Consider the following 21861-nt stretch of genomic DNA (forward strand, 5'->3'; position numbering starts at 1 on the left):
TTGCCTCTACTGAAAATTGTTACAGGTATACCTCCTTTTATTGCACTTCACTTTATTGCAATTCGAAGATACTGCATTTTTTTTTTACAAATGGAAAGTTTATGGCACCCCTGTGCCAAGCAAGTCTATTGGTTCCACTTTTCCAACCGCATTTGCTCACTTCATGTCTCTCTGCCACATTTTGGTAATTCTCACAACATGTCAAATTTGTTAATTTTGATTATATTTGTTATGGTGATCTGTGATCTTTTTTATTTTCCTGGCTGTGCCGCATGGCTTGCAGGATCTTAGTTCCCCAACTGGGGATCAAACCTGGGCCCATGGCAGTGAAAGGGCTGAGTCCTAACCACTGGACCACCAGGGAATTCCCTGTGATCAGCGATCTTTGATGTTACTATTGCAAAAAGACTCTGACTCTCTGAAGGCTCAGATGATGGTTAGCATTTTTTTAGCAATAAAGTTTTTTTATTGAAGTGTAGTTGATGTACAATATTATGTAAGTTCCAGGTGAGCAATACATAAAGTGATTTACTGTTTTTAAAGGTTATATTTCATTTATAGTTATTATAAAATATTGGCTATATTCCCTGTGTTGTACAATATATCCTTGAGCAATAAAGTATTTTTCGATTAGGGTATGTACACTTTTTTTAGACATAATGCTATTGCACACTTAATAGACTACAGTACAGTTTAAACAAAACTTTTATATGTACTGGGAAACCAAAATTTGTGTGACTTGCTTTATTACGACATTCACTTTATTTCGGTGGTCTGAAACCCTAACCCGCAACATCTGAGGTATGCCCGTATTTACATGAGCATTTGTCATAAGCCGTTTATTTTGATTTTTATTTAAGGTGGTTATGTTTCCACAATTAGCAGTAAAACCTTTCATTTCCTACCTCAAGCTTTTAAAATTTCTCAACACCATATAAACTAAACCTCTTCTCTAGTGTAAATCAGGGGTGATTTTAAGCTTGCATCATTATGAGACATGAAAGAAAATAATTTTTAATTCTACAGAGATTTACATAAGCATCTCAGAGAATAAATCACACAGCATCCTGCTAGCCTTCAACCAATTTACAGCTTCTTTAACTCATGCCTCCCATTTCACATCATGCCTCAGTAGAGAATGACATGTCTTTCTCCATCACTACCAAAAATTCTGGTTTTCAAGTCATTACTGAAGTTCAACAGAGAACCCTGCTGAGTTTATGTAGTTTTAAGCTAGAGGAACCAGATACGAGAAATCCAAAGTGAGCCAACATGTATAGGACGTCTCTGAGTGTCTGCCCACTGGTTCTTCAAGATGGCAGTTAAAACTATGTTTTTGAGTAGTTAGCTTAGTTTTCTATCATTTGTTCTTCTGTTAACTGGGTGGAACCTGCCATGTATAATTTTTAGGTCTCACAAATATAGTTATTTAACAAGCTTATCTAAACCCCTTCTGTTATAGTTCAGTTTCCAATAATAATGTTCTTTTATTTAGGCAACTCATTTTAAAACATGTTGTTATCCTTGAACTTTAAAAAAGACAAGCTAGTTTTGTGCTTAGGTGGAAAATGAATCATACATGGCTCAGGTTGGAAAACCTCTGAGACTTTAAATTTTAAACTCCTTCCCTCTCCAAGGTTTTATGTTTTTACTGTCTAGTTAAAAGTGTTATTTATCATTGGAAAGTAATGATAAAGAAATTATTTCTACTCTCTACTTTTCTAATAGCCTTTTTTAAATGACTCATCTACCCATATAGGAGCAAAGAAGTAGCTTTCTCATAACCGTAAATTCAACTCTTGGTTTAGGTGAATCCCTTAAGAATAAAATAAGTAGTGCCTTATGTTACATAGATATGATGGTATAAAAATCTGGGCCTTAACTTTTTTATAACCTTGCCCCAGTTTGTGGCCGTTTTGCCTTCTATCTTAGAAGCACTGGTTATTTTTTCCTACCCTGTCTTCTCTGAAGCTGTAATGACCGTGATTGATCTTATCATGGAATACAAAGTTGAACCATCTGTACACGGGCATAAATGTATTGTTTTCTAAGGAATGATACACCATATCACTAAAAACTCAAGTGTTTGAAGTGAGATGGGTGGATGATGTTAAGATTATTTTTTACAACAACGACAATAAAAAACAGCACCAACACCTTGAATTAGAAATTGGAAGGGAGCAGTGGAAGACAAAAAGATGGAGTTAAACCGATAGTCACAAGTTTACGTGTAATTGGACAGTGTTTGTCTAGGACCAGAGCTCCTAATGGAAAATGTTCTCTCCCCTAAAATCGCATAAAGTGGTACAGGCGTTACAGAACTTTTTGTACAGCACTTAGACTAGAAAATCTTAAAACAAAAATGGTTTGTGGATTGGGGATTGGTTGTTTTAGAAATTCATACTTTGAGAGAATATATTTTGGTACAGTATTCAAGCCCTTTACATTAAGAAACAAGGCGAATCCCATGTCAATTCCTGTCTTAGTCATGGCACACACACACAGACACACACAAACACACAGACACACACACGCTAATTATAATGCACCAATTGAGATACAAACTAAAAGAAAAAAATATTACTTATACAATGAGATATTTCCGTTTTCTCTAATCAAAGTACTCTAGAAATGGAGTTGTTATGAATAGGAAAGTTTCTCAGCTCCCAATTCTGCCACCAGTGTACACCATTTTACTTCATAATTTAAATCAGTGAATTAAAATGTTGACATTTCTTTTTTCTTTTTCCATAGATTTTTAAATAAAATTCTGAAAAGAATTTTTAAAAGAATTTTTACAATCTATGGTATTCGTTTGAAGATAAGATATGTTTTTAGGATCTTGTCAATTCCTTATAAGACATCAGTCTTGCCAAAATATATTCAAACTCTTATTTCAGAAATGTATTACTGTACTTTGGCACACAAATTAGGTAACTCTGTCTTTATCAATACATTTTCCCAACAGAGGATTACCACCTTAACAGTCACGGTAACTCCTATTGCATGATTTCTGTGGTTTGTGACTTTGTATTCGGTGTTGATGCATGCCGGTCATAATAGTACTAATGTAGCCATTGTTTTTATCTAATATTTAATGTTATGTTTTCTTATATTAGTAACCTTTTACAACATTTGCCCCAGTTGAATCACTTTGTCTGCTTAGTAAAAAAGTCAAAAAAAAATTTTATTGTTATTTTTCTTAAAAGTCTTTGGCTTTATCTTAATCATATGGCTTTGTTCTTTAGTGTTTGGGAAATCAAAGCCTTTGTCGGGGGGCGGGGGGGGGGGGAGGAGAGAAGTGTTTCTAGAAACACAGGATATATTAGGAAGTTAATTCAACCCCAAAAGATGTATGTGGGACATGGCAGCAATTTTACATTGTCTTACAAATCAACTCTAGAGCATTATTTTAACCTAAATGTGTTGATTTTTTTCTGCATATAAGTAGGTAGTTTTTATAATTCCGTAACCAGTGAAATGTTTCCTCTTTGCATATCAATACTGGAGGATATTTGATTATGATGGAAATTAGGGAGGTGTGGAGTGTACTTAGTATTTAAAGCATACAATTTATTACAGATACTATCTTTTAAAACTTTAAAACTTTGTCTTTTCTGGATTTAGGGTCCCCCTGGACCACCTGGACCTCAAGGACTACAAGGGCCAAAGGTTATTCTTTATTTTACTTGTTTCCGTTTACTACATATGGTACAGAGAATCCCATATTAAATATATGTATCTCTGAAAATCAATCTTACAAAATACTGGAGGAGCTGAGATCAACAATATTGCTTAAGAGAGCTGAGAATAGAAATAGAGCTGAGAATAGAAATTGAGGTCTGGGACTTCCCTGGTGGCGCAGTGGTTGAGAGTCCGCCTGCCGATGCAGGGGACACGGGTTCATGCCCCGGTCCGGGAAGATCCCACATGCCACGGAGCGGCTGGGCCCGTGAGCCATGGCCGCTGAGACTGCGCGTCCGGAGCCTGTGCTCCGCAACGGGAGAGGCCACAACAGTGAGAGGCCCGCGTACCGCAAAAAAAAAAACAAAAACAGAAATTGAGGTCTGGGCTGAAGGAAGAGGGATCAGAAAAAAGAAAAATTAGGAAAGAAGGGAGAGAAATAGAAATGGCATTAAATTTAGAAGGAGGATATTCAGATAAACAGAATATTAAACAAAGGAAAAACAAGTTTTACAGAAATTGTAAGTGTAAAGAAACACTAAATGTGGTGTATGGAAAAAGGCGAATATTTAAATTGAAGGAAAATTTACTCTGACACCAAATAAGTTCCTTTCCTTCAATCCTTTCATAATAAAAAGAACAAGAAAAGCTTCAGCATGACGCATTCACAAATGACAATTTTAGGAATCACTTTCAGTCATTTTATAACACATCCTGCTATATATATTCAAACATTCTGCCATTTAAATTTCATCTAATAGAACATACCAACTATGAACAGTAGAAAGCAAATTACTTGATTTATCTAAAATTTACTGGTAATGTTAGCTTTTTCCCTCCAAACTTAAGCTTATGAAACCACGTTCGATCAATTAATACATGGCCAGCGATTCTGGCTTTTCAGAACTGAGTTACGCGTGTTGAAATACGACTTTCATCATTGGGTTTTTTGTAGGAGATTCAAGTGGTGTCAAAATCCATCTTTTGTTTATGCCTTTAGGCAGTTTATTTGCTAAATCTACCTCATACACACACATGCACACACACCACATACACACATATCAGCTTTTGTACTTTTTCAAGATACTTAAAAACTGAAAGCTAGCACATAGAAACAATTATTTTTCTATTATTAAAAGGAATATGCAGTAAAATATTACTGAGGTCCTTGGCTATGTGAGATATATTTAGAACATAGAGGCTAATTTCAAACAGATTTCATGTATAACATTACTGTAAGTGTGGGGATTTTTTATTTTCTATTTCTCCACCACATTCTGCTCCCTAAGAGATATAACACAAAAAATGCTCCAATCATATGCAGTCTTTATCCCTGGTAAGCAAGTTGGCCTGGATCCCTATTCTTTAGTATCTTGGGGAGCTGGACTAGAAAACCTAGAAGGAAATCTGTAGATTCCTTTGTCCTCTGTGTAGCGTCAACCAAGGTCTAAGTTCCTTGCTTTATGCCCCCACTTGACTAAATCTCCGGAAGCAAAATTGTCCTCAATGCTAAATATGTACCTTATTCCATACAAACCTCAAAGCCTTCTGGAACTTGACTCTTCTTTATAGCCCAAAGGCCTACAGAAGCCCCAAAAGCACTTGACCCAAAGAAAGCTACCTAGCTACCTAGCCAAGAAAGCTATATCATTAAAACCTACATCCCCTGTGTTTTATAATCCAATTGCTATTCATTTATTAATTACATTAATCAACAATTAATTTGGGGCCTCTATTCCATGGTAAATACTGATATCTAGTAAAGATACCAGGATATAGCAAGGGGTTTTATTTTATTTATTTATTTTTGGCTACGTTGGTTCTATTGTTACTGCACGCAGGCTTTCTTTAGTTGCGGTGAGCAGGGGCTACTCTTCGTTGCAGTGCACAGGCTTCTCATTGCGGTGGCTTCTCTTGTTGTGGAGCACGGGCTCTAGGCGCACGGGCTCCAGTAGTTGTGGCTCGCGGGCTCTAGAGCACAGGCTCAGTAGTTGTGGCACACGGGCTTAGTTGCTCCGCGGCATGTGGGATCTTCCCGGACCAGGGCTCGAACCTGTGTCCCCTGCATTGGCAGGCGGATTCTTAACCACTGCGCCACCAGCGAAGCCCAGCAAGGGGTTTTAACAAGGAGCTTTTAGCCCAACGATGGAGAAAGGCAAGTAAAGGCACAATTATGAATAAACAGAGTAAGTGCATTGGTTAAGATGTGTACAGGAAGGCTCCTGTCTGCCTTGGGGTCAAGGATGACTTCGAGCTGAAACTGAAAGGCAGGAAGAAATTGGCCAAGTGAATGTCTAGACAAGTAGGGTGGGGGAGGGTTGTTAGTCATACTCCCTTACCTCTTACCATGCCACCCTTCCCACTATGCCAGCACTCTGGCCCACCTCGTACACGCCACAATGATCTTGTAATTGAGATCTTGGCTTAGTTGATACAGTCCTTCATGCTTTCCATTATCTCCCCTTGAGAAGGTTGGGATAATTGCCGGGAGTTGTGCCTATGACCAAGAGTCAACAAATTCAGCACGAGGCAAACATAAAACCCATTCTCACTCAGGACACACAGCCTCAGACTGAATGGGAACCTATTCAAATTAACATTCCTCCTTCCTTTATCAAACAAGGACTGTTTGACTTCTTATACATCAAACAACTCTTTACAAACTACTTTTGGTGGGTGCAGGATAAATGAATAACTCATGAATTATATTTTCCTTTAAACATTTGTGGGTCACATTTTGAAGGGAAAAGCATAGCAACCATTACTGGACCCAGAGTGCTGACAAGTATTCAGACTGCATGAAACTAGGGCTTAGCCAGTTGCATCCAACCTTAACAGACTTGTTGGTGGCAAAATAACTGTTGCCGCTACCACAAAGAGCAGGAAATCTGGAATTTTTTAAAAAAGGATTTTTTTCTTTTTTTTTTTTCATGTGTTTGTCATGCCTTCCTTTAACATTTGGAAGGCTCAGATTTCACACTATGACCAATAGCTCTTAAAGTTCTAACCAGGGAAAGCAGCTCTAACCATTTCAATATTGTGGTTTATAACATCACCAAACAAGCCTTTCTAGAAAAATACAGCCTCAAGTCAGTTCCCTTGGAAATCTGTCTGCGAGGCAGGCTACTCACACACTCCAAAGAATTGTTTTTACAAAGTTTCCAAGGTGTGGGCATCAGAGAGATTTATAATGGGGTCTACATAAATGACCCATTGATATAAAATAATACCTTGCCTTTCAAAGAATTTGTTCAGTACCTTTCCGATTGAAAAGTAACTGGACATTTGTTGTTTGAATAAATCTCTAGCACATTGTTTAAATTTGTCTTTAATGGAACATCTTCAGTTAAGAAAAAATAAATCCATCTATTTTGGGTTTGTCAAGGGTTCTAATAAATCACAATATGAAGAGTAAATTCAGTTCGTTCCTAGCATAGTATAGGAAATTGAATTGATCCAAAAGTAGTTTTCTGTGGATTAAGATATTATCTGATATATTATATCCTTCAGTGAGGCTTATCTGGAAATAGCACATTCACAATCATTATGAATTTGTATTCACGGTTCAAACAATGCCAGGTTAAATATTATAAACATATGGGGCCTTTCATTTTACTCTTTCTTGAGTTAACTACCATGTTTTTGCTTTTTTCTCAAATTGGAAAATAAGAGAAATCATACAGAATTTTAAGGAGGAAAAAATTAACTAGCTGAGGCGTATAGGTTGTTCCTGGAGGATATGGTCAGCCATCAGATGATTTCAGTTTTCTTTCACCAAATTCTTATAGTCTGAATCTCACATGAGGGGAAAAAATAAAAACACTGAATCTTAGCGATATGTAAGTATTATTATACATAATATTCAAAAAAATGTTGTTTTGGAATTCCCCAGCGGTCCAGTGGTTAAGACTCTGGGCTTCCACTGCAGGGGGTCCGGGTTCGATCCCTGGTGGGGGAACTAAGATCCTGCATGCCACACAGTGTGGCCAAAAGAAAAAAAAACATTATTTCACTTTGTATAGTCATGTGGTATGATGTAATAACGTACTTGAATTATGATGCATTTGCTGAAAGTTAAATTGTACTGTTACCAACTAGCATCATTTTTTGCCTCATTTTTACTTAGTGTAGTATGCTACCAATAATAAATAAGAAGCTAGCCATCAATTTTTATCTTAACAGGGAGAGCCAGGATCTCCAGGAGTCCCAGGAGTTGATGGAGAGCAGGTAATTTTCAAAGACATATACTGTCATTTAAAGCATCATTATTGATGACCTTTTGTTATAGGTTTGAAGACCAAAAGGCATGAGTGTTGATTTATGATATTCTTTTTTTTTTCCTTACCTTCTGTTCTAGAGACTACATTAACTTTAAAAAGCAATTGGTTTTAAATGAGGCATTAGTTTTCTTTGTACAAACATGCAAGTTATATGATGCTTTAGATTTGCCTTAATAATCCCTATCAATCTACCGATGACATCTCTGTGAATTTTTATTAGACTTGTAAGATAATTACCAATTTAGTAAGAATTGCCTAATTCTTGTCAGTGAATACAAATAATTCAAGGTTTAAAGCTGTGACGGTAGTTTCCACAAAATTAGATATTGCTTACATGTGTAATTTTGACATTGTTGTCTTTTCCCAAATAAAGATTGTACCTAATTTTCTAGATCATTAGAAAAGACAGAAACAAGCAGGACACTTGTAGCTTTGTAGAATATGGCAGTATCTCTGAGGGTTTCCCCTAAAACAGAGGTTGACAAACATTTTCTATAAAGGACCAGATAGTAAATGTTTTAGGCTTTTCAGGCCATAGACATTCTCTATCAGATTTTTTGAATGCCACTTAAATTTTGTTTTAAACATTCAGCCTGTACAAAAACAATTCCTGGACTGGAGTTGGCCTGTAAGCCATGGTTTGCCAACCCCTGGTAGAAATGAATCTGACTAGGAGAGTGTGGACAGTATTCAAAATTCAGAATCTAATCACAAGGATGAGTTTCAAGATTTTTGATGTTTTCTGGGCTTCCATTATTTACCTAAGAAACGGCTAAAATCAAGAAGATCATAAGAAATCAAAGACATTCTTGATACAGTTTGTGATATATCCCTCTCAGGAGATAGTATTAGATAAGAAAATTACGAGAAGCGTTATTTTAATATCAGAGTTGTATATTGAAATCATATAACATCACACTAAATTAACATGTGGTAGTTATAAAAGAGACTTTAGATGATCTGCTATATCCATCAGAGATCACATTAGCGTTTAAAAATCTGATGGTATTACCTCCCCCAGTTAGTCATTATAAATAATTTGACATACATAATGACATACTACATGGTATGTCATCCCTACATATACAATAGCTGAATTTTTTTTTCTATAGGCTTCACAAGGTCTTCTTCTACTACTAGGTCCAGTGGGTTGGCTCTCCTGCTGCTCTCTTTTACTAGATTCCTGAAACCAACCAGGATCTGATTAACTATAAGATCCATCTATCTATTTAGGTACCTACCCACCCACCCACCCACCTAGTGGGTGACTCTGAAGTAGGTGCTATGAAACAGATATACGTAACAAGAAAAGACAAGTTCCTGTCCTTAAGTAGTTTTTGTTTTTTGGTTGTTTTTTGTTTTTTTGCGGCACGCGGGCCTCTCACTGTTGTGGCCTCTCCCGTTGCGGAGCACAGGCCCCGGACGCGCAGGCTCAGCGGCCATGGCTCACGGGCCCAGCCGCTCCGCGGCATGTGGGGTCTTCCCGGACCGGGGCACGAACCCGTGTCCCCTCCATCGGCAGGCGGACTCTCAACCACTGCGCCACCAGGGAAGCCCACTTAAGTAGTTTTTAGTATAGAAAATATGAACAGGTTAGTGCAACCAGGGATCCCTATAACCATAACTAAAATAACTATGATCATCTCTGCTGAAGGATGGGCCATCTGGTCATACTGCAGTGAACCTCCTTAGATGAAAATGCTTAACGATATACATTAATTTCAGTATTAGTATCACAAAATTCCTATTTTTTTGCATTCAAAATACACATATATCTGTTTCCTCACTGTAAAAAGAGAATAAAAATCACATCTTGGATCACCTCATAGAGATGTCACGAGAACAAAATAATAACACTGGAAAAGTGGAAGTATTTCTAAGCATTAATTGAGCATTAGTATATACTGAATGATCTACCTGTCTGTAGATGGGACCATTGAAAACTGTTGGTGATTGGAACCTCTGCCTGCATTTAATGGGAATAGAGGGATATAATGAGTGGAGATGTGAAAAATTTATTTGGACCTTTGTTACTATAACACTAGGTCCTGCTTCAAAAGGTATATTGTGCATTAAACCCATTAATTTGTTTTCAGGACTGGTGATATAGAATTAGCTGCCAGGTAAAAATGTGGAATCAGGAGAAATGATGTCAACACTTACATTCCTGCTTTTCATACTTAAATGGCCTAAGTAGTAGAATTTAATCTCTTCCATTACAAGAGGAAATAGTATTGATTCAATGTAGAAGTTTGCTATAAGAGATAACTCTACCTAAAAATGAAAATCAGAATCATCTCAGCCTGAGGCCCATCTATTGGCAAAAGTAATCTGGAATTCTATTTTCCCTATTATGTAACCATCCATGGTCAGTATGATTCTTAAGTGCAAACCATATCATTTGTAGGGACTCAAAGGTTCAAAGGGAGACATGGGGGACCCAGGTATGCCAGGTGAAAAAGGAGGAATTGGACTTCCTGGATTACCGGTATGTTTATATTTTTAAAGATGTATTCATATTAAGATAAATTAAATAATCAGAAAATAGTTGTATTATTAGCTGCAGTCTCATCTAATGGTTCATTTAATATTTTTATTATTAAATATTTGAGGTGTTTTTGGTTAATTACTACAACTAAGGCTCTAGAAGAAATGTTAAAGCATCTAACCAAATGAATTATAAAATAAACCTTTATGCTTTCCTGAATTATTTTCACTAGAAGATAGTAAAATAAATAGAGTTGGTCATTAATGTAGGATGTAACTGATCATTTAAAAATAAACAATAATAAAAAAACCTAAAAAATACAAAATAATTAAAAAAACAAATTACGCTAGAAGTGTTCTCCTTATGTTACAATATTATGGGATGGTGTTTTTATGGTTTCCCCCACAATTTTTACTGAGAATTTGGAGAGGGAAATGTAGAAAAATGTAGGGAAAAAAATATAGAAAACCTCACCGCCCTAGATCATTTTTTAAAACAAGGAAATGTGTAAATAAGGGTCAGTGAAAACGAAGTTAAAGGACTGCTATTTAAAGTCAGCACCACCATTAAAAATATAACAGTTATAATTGGATATATTTAGCAATGTATAAGTTTAACCAATCAAGCATAACTTAGTTTCATTTACTTTATAATTTATTTCACATACCATGCACAATCCTAGGGATTTGAGGAAGCTTGATGTTTAGCTTGAGGCTAAAATGCAAGGGGATAAATCCTTCTCTTACATTATCATGTACATGATATTATAAAAATTTCAAGAGGATGATGGATTTGGGGAGAAAATTCAGCTGTTCCTTACTTGACCAGCTCAACTCTTAATGGTTATTTGTAGGGTGCCAATGGAATGAAAGGAGAAAAAGGAGACTCGGGATTGCCAGGTCCTCAGGGTCCTTCCGTAAGTGCATGGGGGCTGAACTTCCATGGTTCCCGAAAAACTCTGAAATGGGCCAATTATTCACCGACTTCAACCTGTGCCAGATGGCTTATCAACAGTAGAAAGGCCATGAACCTCTTGGTCTGTCAAACTGTAGAAGAAATATCCGTCAGCCTTGTACAGCGAGAGACAAAAGTGTCTCAGAGGTCTGAGTTAGAAGCGATTTTTCAGAGGACTATCTAATCCCGGGAGAAAATCAGTGGTTTTCCCACAATGCTTTTGGATAGAGCTTTGTGAGTGTAGAAGCTATGTTCTTTTTTTCTCCAGAGCCCTGTTGTTGCTTAGTGAAATATTTGAGAGTTTAATAGTAGTTGTAGCATTATAGCATTTCTTGGTAATCAGTTGCTTCCTTATCTTTTAATGTACTTTTGATTTATTCTGGCTTCTGTAGAACAACTGTATTTTTTTTAAGTTTTTTTATTCTCACGAAGGAATTTCCAAATGTAGAGAATCAAATGCATCACTTCTTCCAGTATCCTTCTTCCTCTGCAACCATTAATGGCCTTAGCAGAAGCCCAGCGTGAGATTCAAGCCCAACTGCCTTATCTAAATGAAGTAACCAAATTCATGTTTATTTTTCGGACATGCAGATCATAGGCCCACCAGGCCCACCAGGTCCCCATGGCCCACCAGGCCCCATGGTAAGTTTCCCTTCTCTCCAAAATATAATCATTTGTTTAAGAGCATGCTACCAGAGGAAACATGAACACACCCCTCAAAACAGCCAGCTTGTATGTTGTACTACTCTCTGTGGAATGGACAAAAAATAGGGGGTGCTTTTCTGATTGTAGAAGTGTTGTCTTTCACTCTCCCAGGCACATCTGTTGGAAAGAGATGGGGTAGTTTTGTGATAGGAAAGTTAAATAAACAGATTTGGCAAGCTTTACTCCACTCTTAGGGTATGAACATTGGAAAATCATTTTAACCAACCACTGTTCTAGGCCATTAATAGCATAACAAGATTAATAATTGTAGCCATTAATGAATGTTTCTAACCAGCTTTGAGGATTGAGACCCTTTAATGAAATGTTCAGTAAGAACATTTAGAAAATAATATGATAAAAATTGTCTCACTTCCACAGATGATATATATTGTTGGATCTTTTTCTTTTCACTTTTAAATACTTCTGTAAATACAGTGTTTACTGCAAATATCCCTCAGTGACCAGTGGAGGCAATGACTGTGTCCTCATAGAACTTATGTTCAGTGAGGAAGGTAGCCATTAAACCAGCATAATTCTCCAAATGTCTACCTAATGACAGTTTTGTTAAGGCTAGAACTAGAAGGCAGAATGCTTCAAATGCTTTTGACTAGGATGGGTTGGGAACAAGTCAGGCAGTCTCTAAGGTCACATTTGTCTCGACAGTGTCCCGATAAACCATATGTCTTCAATCATAGAGATTAAATAAACTGTCGGTCACTCTTTCCTCCGGTTGTGCTCCAAGAAAGAACATCGTTGGAATGATCTAAACCACAGAGCGTAGCCTCAGACCCAATCATCTATTTCTTACTAAGTGGCGTTTCTATTTCATACCACAAAACAATTATAATTAATCTGATTTTCTTAAAACTAAATAGTGCTTTAAGAATCAAGCAAGTGGCATACTTTTGGCGTTTTTATACTCCCGCCACTTTAAGTTAGAAAATTACATTTTAAAATGCTATATCCATTCATATCATAAAATTAATTAGTTTAAAGGAATTTAAAACCATTTCTAAAATGAAATAAGAATACTTGATAAAATGGCCATTTCCTGAAAATGTTTATCCATAACATATCCAAAGGGAAAATATTATTCCAGTGTAGACATATGTAACAAATATCTATGTATTGCTTGCTTAAAAAAAAAAATCAAAACTTTTTCCTACTGTTGTATGATTTTGCTGATGAGTATGCAAATACTCCTGTCTCCAAATGGTTCATTTAAATGACTTGAAAGTTTAAAGCAATCCACAGTAATCTTTAGTTAATTTAGGCTGATTAATTCATCTCTATACTTAGATTTTCCACAAAATACAGGGGAAAAGCCCTGATTCATGAATGTGTTGTGACTTCCTTCCACTGGTAAATAATTGTTACAAGAGCCTTGAATAATTCATCTTTGGAAAAATGAATGCATTCTAAATAATAATGTTTAGCACTCCTGTACTAGAATCCTTTTCTTAGCCTTGAAGAAATAATGCAACAGGGTTCCAAACTTGACTGTCATCTCCTCATTTTCTTGCTCCTTTAGATTTCTTAAAACCTTGGGTCTAGAGCAGTTAGTAATTGAAAAGGTCTCCTCGTCACTGGTACTTAAAGTTCAAAAATTTTTTAGCAAATTTTAAACTCATAAGCTATCTCACATATTCCACCTAGATTTTTTTAAATAGGAATTTGAGAAAGAGAAGTAGTGTGGGTCCACAAACACTTTTTTTTTTTTTTTTCTTCCATATAACCCTGGCAGATTCCCCCCTCCCTCTCACAGGTATTTAGCAGAAAGAATTGCTGTTAATGAATTTCCTATTACAGAGGAATCCAAGAGCTAGAAGGAACTTTCACTAGGTATTAACATCCGCTGGCCTGCCTCTAGCTATAGCTCAAACAAAAAGATTCTTGTTATACATCTCTTTTGTTACTTTATATAATAGTTAATAGTCACTTCTGCTGGGAAAAAGTGAATCAATTCTTAATTCAAAGCTGTGTTTTCCATTTTCAGGGACCCCATGGACTTCCTGGACCAAAGGTAATCCAACAAATCCCTTGATTATTTGTTGGCTGTTTCATTGTTAATCGTGGGGAAGCATGACAGAAGCATGTCTGTCCTGTCTTATTTATTTGTCAAGTAATGTTGATAATCTTTAAGCCTTTAAGTATCCAGATGTTTAAATTTCACAACAACGAATGACTTATAACAAATTTAAGTGATATTACCTAGAGATGAATTAGTCCTCATTTTGCCTTTTTCCTTGTCACTATGTAAGTTTCTTAAGTTACTAATCATAATATACTCAAAATCAACATTCTAAAAGGAAAAAAAAAAAGTGAATCTGATGACATTCTCAGACTAGTCCAGATGCTCTTTCTTAGTATGGTATCTTTAGTGGTATATTCAGATGTTATTAGTTGATACTTCTTGCTTGTCATATAGCAGTACTGCATCTAAATGCTTTAATTATCCAGCATCTTAATGTTGTACTCCCCCAGAGGTCACTGGTCTAGAATGAGGTGAGGTATATCAAGTATGCTATACTGAGGAGAAGGTTACATCACATACACATATTCTGTACTCTGAATTAACAAGAGAACAATGGAGAATATCCCTTCCTTTTGAGAATTATTGCAGTTTGTATTGTGAAGATGGATGAAGGTGCATTCTTTGCCTTTGTGTAGACCGAGAAGACACCTTGGAGGATTAAAATGAGCCCTGAAAGACATGCTTCTTCTTTCAGTGAGCATATGTGATGAGGACGTATGTTCTGATCTCAACTTTGCCACTGACAGGCTGTGTCACCTTGGGGAGATTATATACCCTCTCTAATCCTTCATTTACTCAACTAGGTAACTTACCTCAGAGTGTTGTGATGATTTAATGAGGTATGATTATAGAACACTTCACAGAATATCCAGTGCAGCTGTTAATAAAGACCCAGTTAACGTCAGTTGTTATTGTAATCTTGTGTTTTGATGCTTTGTTCTGAACAGAAGAATTGATCTAGTCCTCAAGGCTGCTTGAGAAAAGTTTCCATGACTCTTGCAACCTCCTCAGTAGTGAGCTGATGCCTTGAAATGGAGAGGGGGTGAGGGGACACATAAATGCAGTGTTGGCACTAAGAATCAGAAAGCCTAGAGGCGGCCCACCCTCTCCTCTGAGCACTCCCGCTGACCCCCCAGCTTTAGGGGTGGCAGAGGGATTGGTCTGACTCCAGAAACCTGAGTTTCCTTTTTGAGATGAAGCAGGTGACTTAGCCGAGAAAGGAAAGAGTTCGTGCCTCTTCATTCTTCTTAGAATGCCTTCCCTTCTGATAAGGCCAGTGATCGACAGCGCCTCAGTGGCGTGGATTATAGTTTAGGGTAAGAACATTTTTGTTGGGGTCGAAAGAGAGCTTATCTATCAGCTCTGTGGTCTAGGTACTTATCTAGCCTTCTTGGGCCTCCTTCCCCACACTGGACTAAGTAATAGTTCCTCTGTTGACTTCTGTTTGGATTTTAAGGTACCACTAAAAACCAGATTAATTGTAATGACTCAGGCCAAAGCCACCAAGATTGAGTTTCTAATTCTATGAGTGATTCAGTTACCCCGTCACCATTACATTAATAGATGCCCAAGATCCTTCTGATATCTACAGGGCAATGGTTCACTTTGCCTACACTTAACTTCCATTGTTATTTAAATCATAGATTTCAGAGAATTATAAAGTTGAAAACATCTCATAGCTTACCTGTGCTAGTTCCTTGATTTTACAGATAATAAACTGTAGGCTCAGGAGATTTAGGTTATTTGCTCTAAATTACTGTGCCAATTAAATGACAGATCTGGGACTAGAATTTAGGTTCAGAGTTGAAATTTGAAATTTTTGCCCCAGAATTTGATTGTTTAAACTTACCTTCTCAGTTAACGCCCATTCCTATCAATGCATGATTCCTCACCAAAGAACTTCATAGCCTACCAAGGCTGCCCTGCCTGTTCATCATCTTAAGATCACTTGCTGAATGAAAGTCCACACACATGCAAAGCCCTGAGTCTCAAGCTTAGACCAGTTAACTGCCGTTGACTACGGAGCCTTGGCTTTAATCTCACATTGACTCTAGCTCTGGGACATTCCCAGGATCACACTTTACCAACCATAGAATATTTGGCTTTCCTACAGTGGCAGCATGACAAACTCCCTCTCCTCAGAGCTGCCAAACTCCATTAGGTCATGCCAATGTGTTTATTATTTTGTGACCCCTTTGAAAGTTCCAATATATAGCATGGTTCCATGGATGACTCTAGCTCACTGTTTCCTAGAATTTCCTGATGAGAAGAATCACCTGGGAGACATTAAAAATACCATTCCTGTGCTGCTATGGCCCAGGTGCTGCCCCGGACTCTTTAACAAGTACTGCACTGATTTGCACCATCAAGCAAACGGGGGAAATACTGCCCAGATTAATAATAAATACTGCCCAGATTAATTAATAAATACTGCCCAGATTAATAATCCCTCCTGCCCCTCTCCCACCTCTACCACTCAGGACTCTATAGGGCATTTAAAACTGAAATCATCTTCCTTCCACAAGTCTTTCAAGATTTTCTTGATGAAATTAATATCTGTACTTAAAAGCTGAAAAGGGAACAGGTCAGAATTCTAGTTCTAACATGCTGCTGCCGACAGAAAATAGTGTATTACATTCTTAGGTTTTTAAAAACAGAGTCAAGAGAATTTATCACTTATCGTGGCTTTTGTATCGTCACCTTAAGTTAAATTCAAACCTACTTTATTCTGAGATTGGACAGATAGACAGTTAGTAAAGCCACATGTAAGTTCTGTGATCTTCACATTCTCTCCTAGGATTGGCTCTTTGTTGTCTGTTCTATTGATTAATCCTTGTAGGGACCTGACTTGCAATGTCAGTGAATGAGGATTCACCAAATGGCATTACTTCAAAAGTCAGTTGCTACATTTTTAGCTCATTCCCCTGGGCAAAATGCTTAAAGGCTTAAAATATCCATATATATAACACTGTCCTGCATATTCCAGTTTTCCATTCCAGCAGAGTGAGTCTTTCCTGCTCAGCCTCCTTCAGTATCCTCCACTCCGATTGTCTTTGATTTACTTGGTCAGAACAATGTAGCATAACACCAATTACCTTGATGTAAAACTGAAAAATTCGAAGCTCAGACATATACATTTTGCTTGTAAGGAGCACACTTTCTCAGGAGTTCTGCTTCCTAGAATATTATTTAATTGTCAATTTCAGTTTGTTAATTCTTAAAATTTTTTAGATTATTTTTGAACTGATGCAAGACAAATCTAGCCTGACTCTGCTGTTACCTAAAACTGGAATCTGCAACCATTTCAGAGACTGGCTCTCTTCTCTCGAAGTTGAAACACCCATGATAGCAACCAAAATCGGCATTTGCTTTTGCATTTAGGGTGAACCAGGGTTAAATGGTGTTAAAGGATTGAAGGGTGAACCAGGTCAAAAGGGTGACAGAGGACCCCTTGGTCTTCCAGTAAGTAAAGAAAACTTTCCATTTCAGTGCAAATCTCAGACTTTTCTTTCTACCCTAAGTAAGAGCTCTGGTTTACTCAGTGACCATCTTATGGTTGAGATTTCTGTAACTGGAAAACATACTGTGTTCGCACAGAGCTCGGCCCAGTTTTGTTTTCTCTGATGTCTGCTCTTGTGTCAGAGGAAGACCCCGTAACAAACAATACCATAAATGTTCTGTCGTTCAATTACATACATGCCAACCTTCCTCTTTTAACGCTGACAATTCTTCTCCCATCACCCTCCCCTTTAAAAAATTATTATGCAGATTATTTCATAATTTCTCCCAAATGTTTTTATTATTTAGTGTAGTGTCAAATCCTCCCTCAATTTTTATTTTTTCTTCTTCAATGCCAAAAACCATAGCCCCCTGTTAGTGGAAGGTATGCAATTGGCCATTGTTGAAGGCGTGGGGTCAGTGCCATGGTTCCTTACATTAATCAATCATATTGTGGTCTAAATGTTGTATGTCGTTTGTGCTGGAAATGCCCTCTTATGAGGTTCTTGCGGCAATAATGGATAGTATGGAAGAAGTATTTTGCAGTTATTTAGAGATTTTGATTTTTAATGAAAAGGAGATTTCCAACTTTCATGCACTTTATGCTAGTCTTCTTACCACAACCACTAAAAAGATATTTTTAAATGATTATTAAATATGAGGGTTTTTCTGTTTGTTTGTTTTTTTTTGGCTGCACCGTGCAGCATGCAGGATCTTAGCTCCCTGACCAGGGATCGAACTTGTGTCCCCTGCAGTGGAAGCACAGAGTCCTAACCACTGGACCGCCAGGGAATTCCTAAATATAAGTTTTAGTTTCAAGCTTTTCATATGCTGTTTATTCAGTGAATGCAGATAAAAGTCAGTAAAGAACATTATAGATTACATTATTAAAATATGACATAAAATTGGTAATAGAAAATAGTTTATCCACGTCTCCATAAAAAAATTGGTGACTACTTATTTTATTTTTCCCACAAGTACTGTATTCTAAGTACTAAAGTATTCCTCTTGATAGCCGATGCCTTACATAGATCAGGCACTTCGTAGATGCTTAATATGTATTCATTTATTGAATGATGTAAGCCTTATATTAGAGTATAGGTTAAATCACACCAATTAGATCATGCCACAGGTATAAAACCTAAAACCTGTATAATATGTGTGAGTCATTAATTCACATAAATATAATGTTATATAATCAGTGCAAAAATTTTATCATCCCCCTATTTATTTTTAAATTTTAATAATGGTGACTCTGAAGAAAGTATCAAAAAGCAAAAGAAAATTTGGATTTCTATTTTATTTAAACCCTCAATCTGATTTCTTTAAAGTTTGCCCTAATTTCAAATCTAGGACTAGTGGTCATTTTTATGTAACATTTAGCCGAAAGTTCTACATATGCTAGCATTAAGCGAATGATAACACACGTATTTTTTTTAATTTTAATCATTGCTAAGTAAATTGAATTTTGCAGTTATAATCTGACTCACAATAGGATTGTACAGAAGGAATTGTAAAATAAAAAATGAAAAGTACCCCCCAAAATGTATGGCATAGCATCATTTGTAGAGTTTGCAGCTGGAATACATTTTTTTTCTTCCATTTTGTATTATTAACTACATCTGAAGCATAAAATGGGGAAATAGTTCTGCAACCTTGCCAAGAGATGTATAGAACTAGTGCATTGTCTTTCTTAAATACTCCTTGATCAAATCAACATTTTTAAAGGACTATAAATAAACATTGGAGTTTTGAGATACAAAAGCCATAGCAAAAAAGTAATTGCGCTTATAATTGAAAAAACAAGCATCGAAACTGTCATCTTTTGGTCATACGTTATGCATAGCCTAGAGTTGAAGGGAAAGAAAAGCATGCATTGCCTGAGAACAACATTCCATTTTTAAAGCATTTCCTATTCAGACTTTGATGCTTGATTACTTGAAGTGAGCTGAGGGACAATGTTGTTCGGGACAGTTATTTCTTTTTGGACTCATGAAGTTTTTCTGGCTTTTTCCTGTTCCTAGAAGTCCCTCTAGTGGTGACTAATGTGAACACAGTGAGAACAATCCAGAAAACAATGAGTATCGTCTGTGTAAAATCCAGAGTCACCCTGACATGTTAAAAGTCTGCATTTGTTATTCACAAATGCTATTTTAACAAGTAAAACGAGAGCTGTTTTCTTCTCCTCTGAAATTCTAACTTGATTGATTATTATAATGAGCCCTTTCCTAGAAGATCGGCCATTATTTTTTTTTCAGAACCAAAAGAAATATATTGTGAATGGCACAGTCTTTAGAAAATTAATTTCATACGGAAATTAGCAACCCAGACTGTTACTGGTAACTATTTTAAAGCCCACTTTATAAACCTCATTCACTTGATTTCTAAGTAAGAATTTATCAAATGGAAATGTCATAAAAATGCCATCATCTGTGGGGTGTTTATTGTCACATGGTTTTTTTTTTTTAACTAACAATTTGTAGCAATGTGATATTCATCCCAGAACCCTGTGACTGCGTATTATGTTGTTTGAAGTGTTACATTTGTTCATCAGTACCTCATACTAATCTCTGTTCTTGTCATTCGTGTTACACCCACCAACCCTGCTACCAACCAAATCACACAGGGAGCATCTGGCTTAGACGGAAAGCCAGGATCCCGGGTGAGTCAGCACCTCAACTTGCTCCAACAGGTTTTGTGGCTAGGAGTTTTATGCTTCAGGACAGACTCCCATCAAATGATGAGGGGTACATAGGACTGGAGCAGAAGAAAGTGGACAAAGATAGGGCAGAAAAGGGAAAGGTAGACAGCCTGGGTTGCAGCCTTGTTTGTCATACAGCCTAAAGTGCAGAACATCTTTCTGAAGCCGGGGTTCAAGTCTGGATAACTTGTGACGTGGGAAGAATGACCAATCTAATTGGCTTCATTGTCGTAGAATCCCAGACAGATTTTTCCATCACCAATGAACACTTCCTGCAATTCCATGGGAGGGGCCCTCTGAAGGAATCAAAATCATGTGAATTTATTTTAACTTGCTTTTCCTTTTATGTTTATGTCCATTATTAGAAATGTAACTTCTTCTTTGGAACTAACTTTCAAATCTCTGTTCATTGAAATGACTTGTCTGTCTTCTGTCATTTTGTCTCTTTTCTATGGTTCTTAACAGCTCCATCTCTTAAATTTCAGCTACAGGTCCTCAATATTTAGAAGTCTTCTGAAGATGAACTTTGAGTTCAGGCAGTAAGAAAAAGATCAAACTGATGTTGATAATTCAGCAACATTAGAATGAGTTTAAAACCCTGAATTATTTCATATCACAAGACTCATAGAATAAACAAGAATAGTAAAACAGAAATAGGAATACTAAAAAAATTGTGCTAGAATAGTTTCTGTTTGCAAATATCATAATAAATTCATTGCAAATCTAAGCATAGTCTTCCTGAAAATGAGCAAATATACCTGAAGTCCTTGCTACATTTTTAAGAATCAAAAAGACTTCCAAGCTCTTCAATTCTAAAAACCTGTTTCAGGCAGTCATTATTTTCACTGGACCTCAGTGTTCCTATATTCATCCGAATATTATCTCATCTGCCACAGAAATCCTAATCCTGAACCAGGAGGCCAGAGGGCAATTATGCCATTAAATCATCCAGCTGCCTGGTGTGTGCCTTATGAGCCTAGTGACTTGAGCCACTGCAGCAGAACCTATAAGAATAATTCCTTCCTTCTAAGCCCCCTGCTGCTTCCAACAGAACTGAAGAAAGCTTGAAAAGTTAAACACTGTTCTCATTTATTTAAGTTTTTTTTTTTCCTTGTATAACTATTCGAGCCTCTTAAACAGCTGAAGACAAGACTTCAGAGCATTTGTGGCCAAGAGGAGTAGGGGTAACTGTAGGAGCAGAGAATGGATGTGAAGAAGAGGTGATGTGAAGCAAAAGCAATTATTTTTTCTTAAGATTTTGGGGGCAAAGTGAAGATTTTCCATTTAGTCAGGGAGGAAATATATAATTAAATATGATATACAGTATTTTGTGTGAGCCTTTCATTGAAATAGGCAGTTATATAATTCATCCCTTTTGCATGAGTTTCTGGAAAACTAGTGGCCTGAAAGAATCAAGCATAAAGCAGTTTGAAAGGAGACGTGTTGTCTTACTGACATTCTAAGGCATCATTCACCCAGGAAAAGTCCAGGATAAATTATAACTGCTTTTCTTACA

General features: G+C 36.8%; 1 protein-coding gene across 1 annotated transcript in view; it reads left to right on the forward strand.

Annotated features, from left to right (window-relative positions):
* The window catches only part of COL25A1 (collagen type XXV alpha 1 chain), a 461350-nt gene that overhangs the window by 421652 nt on the left and 17837 nt on the right, over positions 1-21861 (forward strand). The window contains exons 24-30 of the mRNA XM_067735362.1: positions 2969-2992; positions 3628-3672; positions 7867-7911; positions 10372-10452; positions 11306-11368; positions 11998-12048; positions 14108-14134. Of these exons, the coding sequence (XP_067591463.1) occupies positions 2969-2992; positions 3628-3672; positions 7867-7911; positions 10372-10452; positions 11306-11368; positions 11998-12048; positions 14108-14134 (336 nt within the window). The remainder of the gene's footprint in view (positions 1-2968; positions 2993-3627; positions 3673-7866; positions 7912-10371; positions 10453-11305; positions 11369-11997; positions 12049-14107; positions 14135-21861) is intronic.

The sequence above is a fragment of the Pseudorca crassidens genome, chromosome 4 (genome assembly GCF_039906515.1).
Source record: "Pseudorca crassidens isolate mPseCra1 chromosome 4, mPseCra1.hap1, whole genome shotgun sequence".
Taxonomy (NCBI): Eukaryota; Metazoa; Chordata; class Mammalia; order Artiodactyla; family Delphinidae; genus Pseudorca; species Pseudorca crassidens.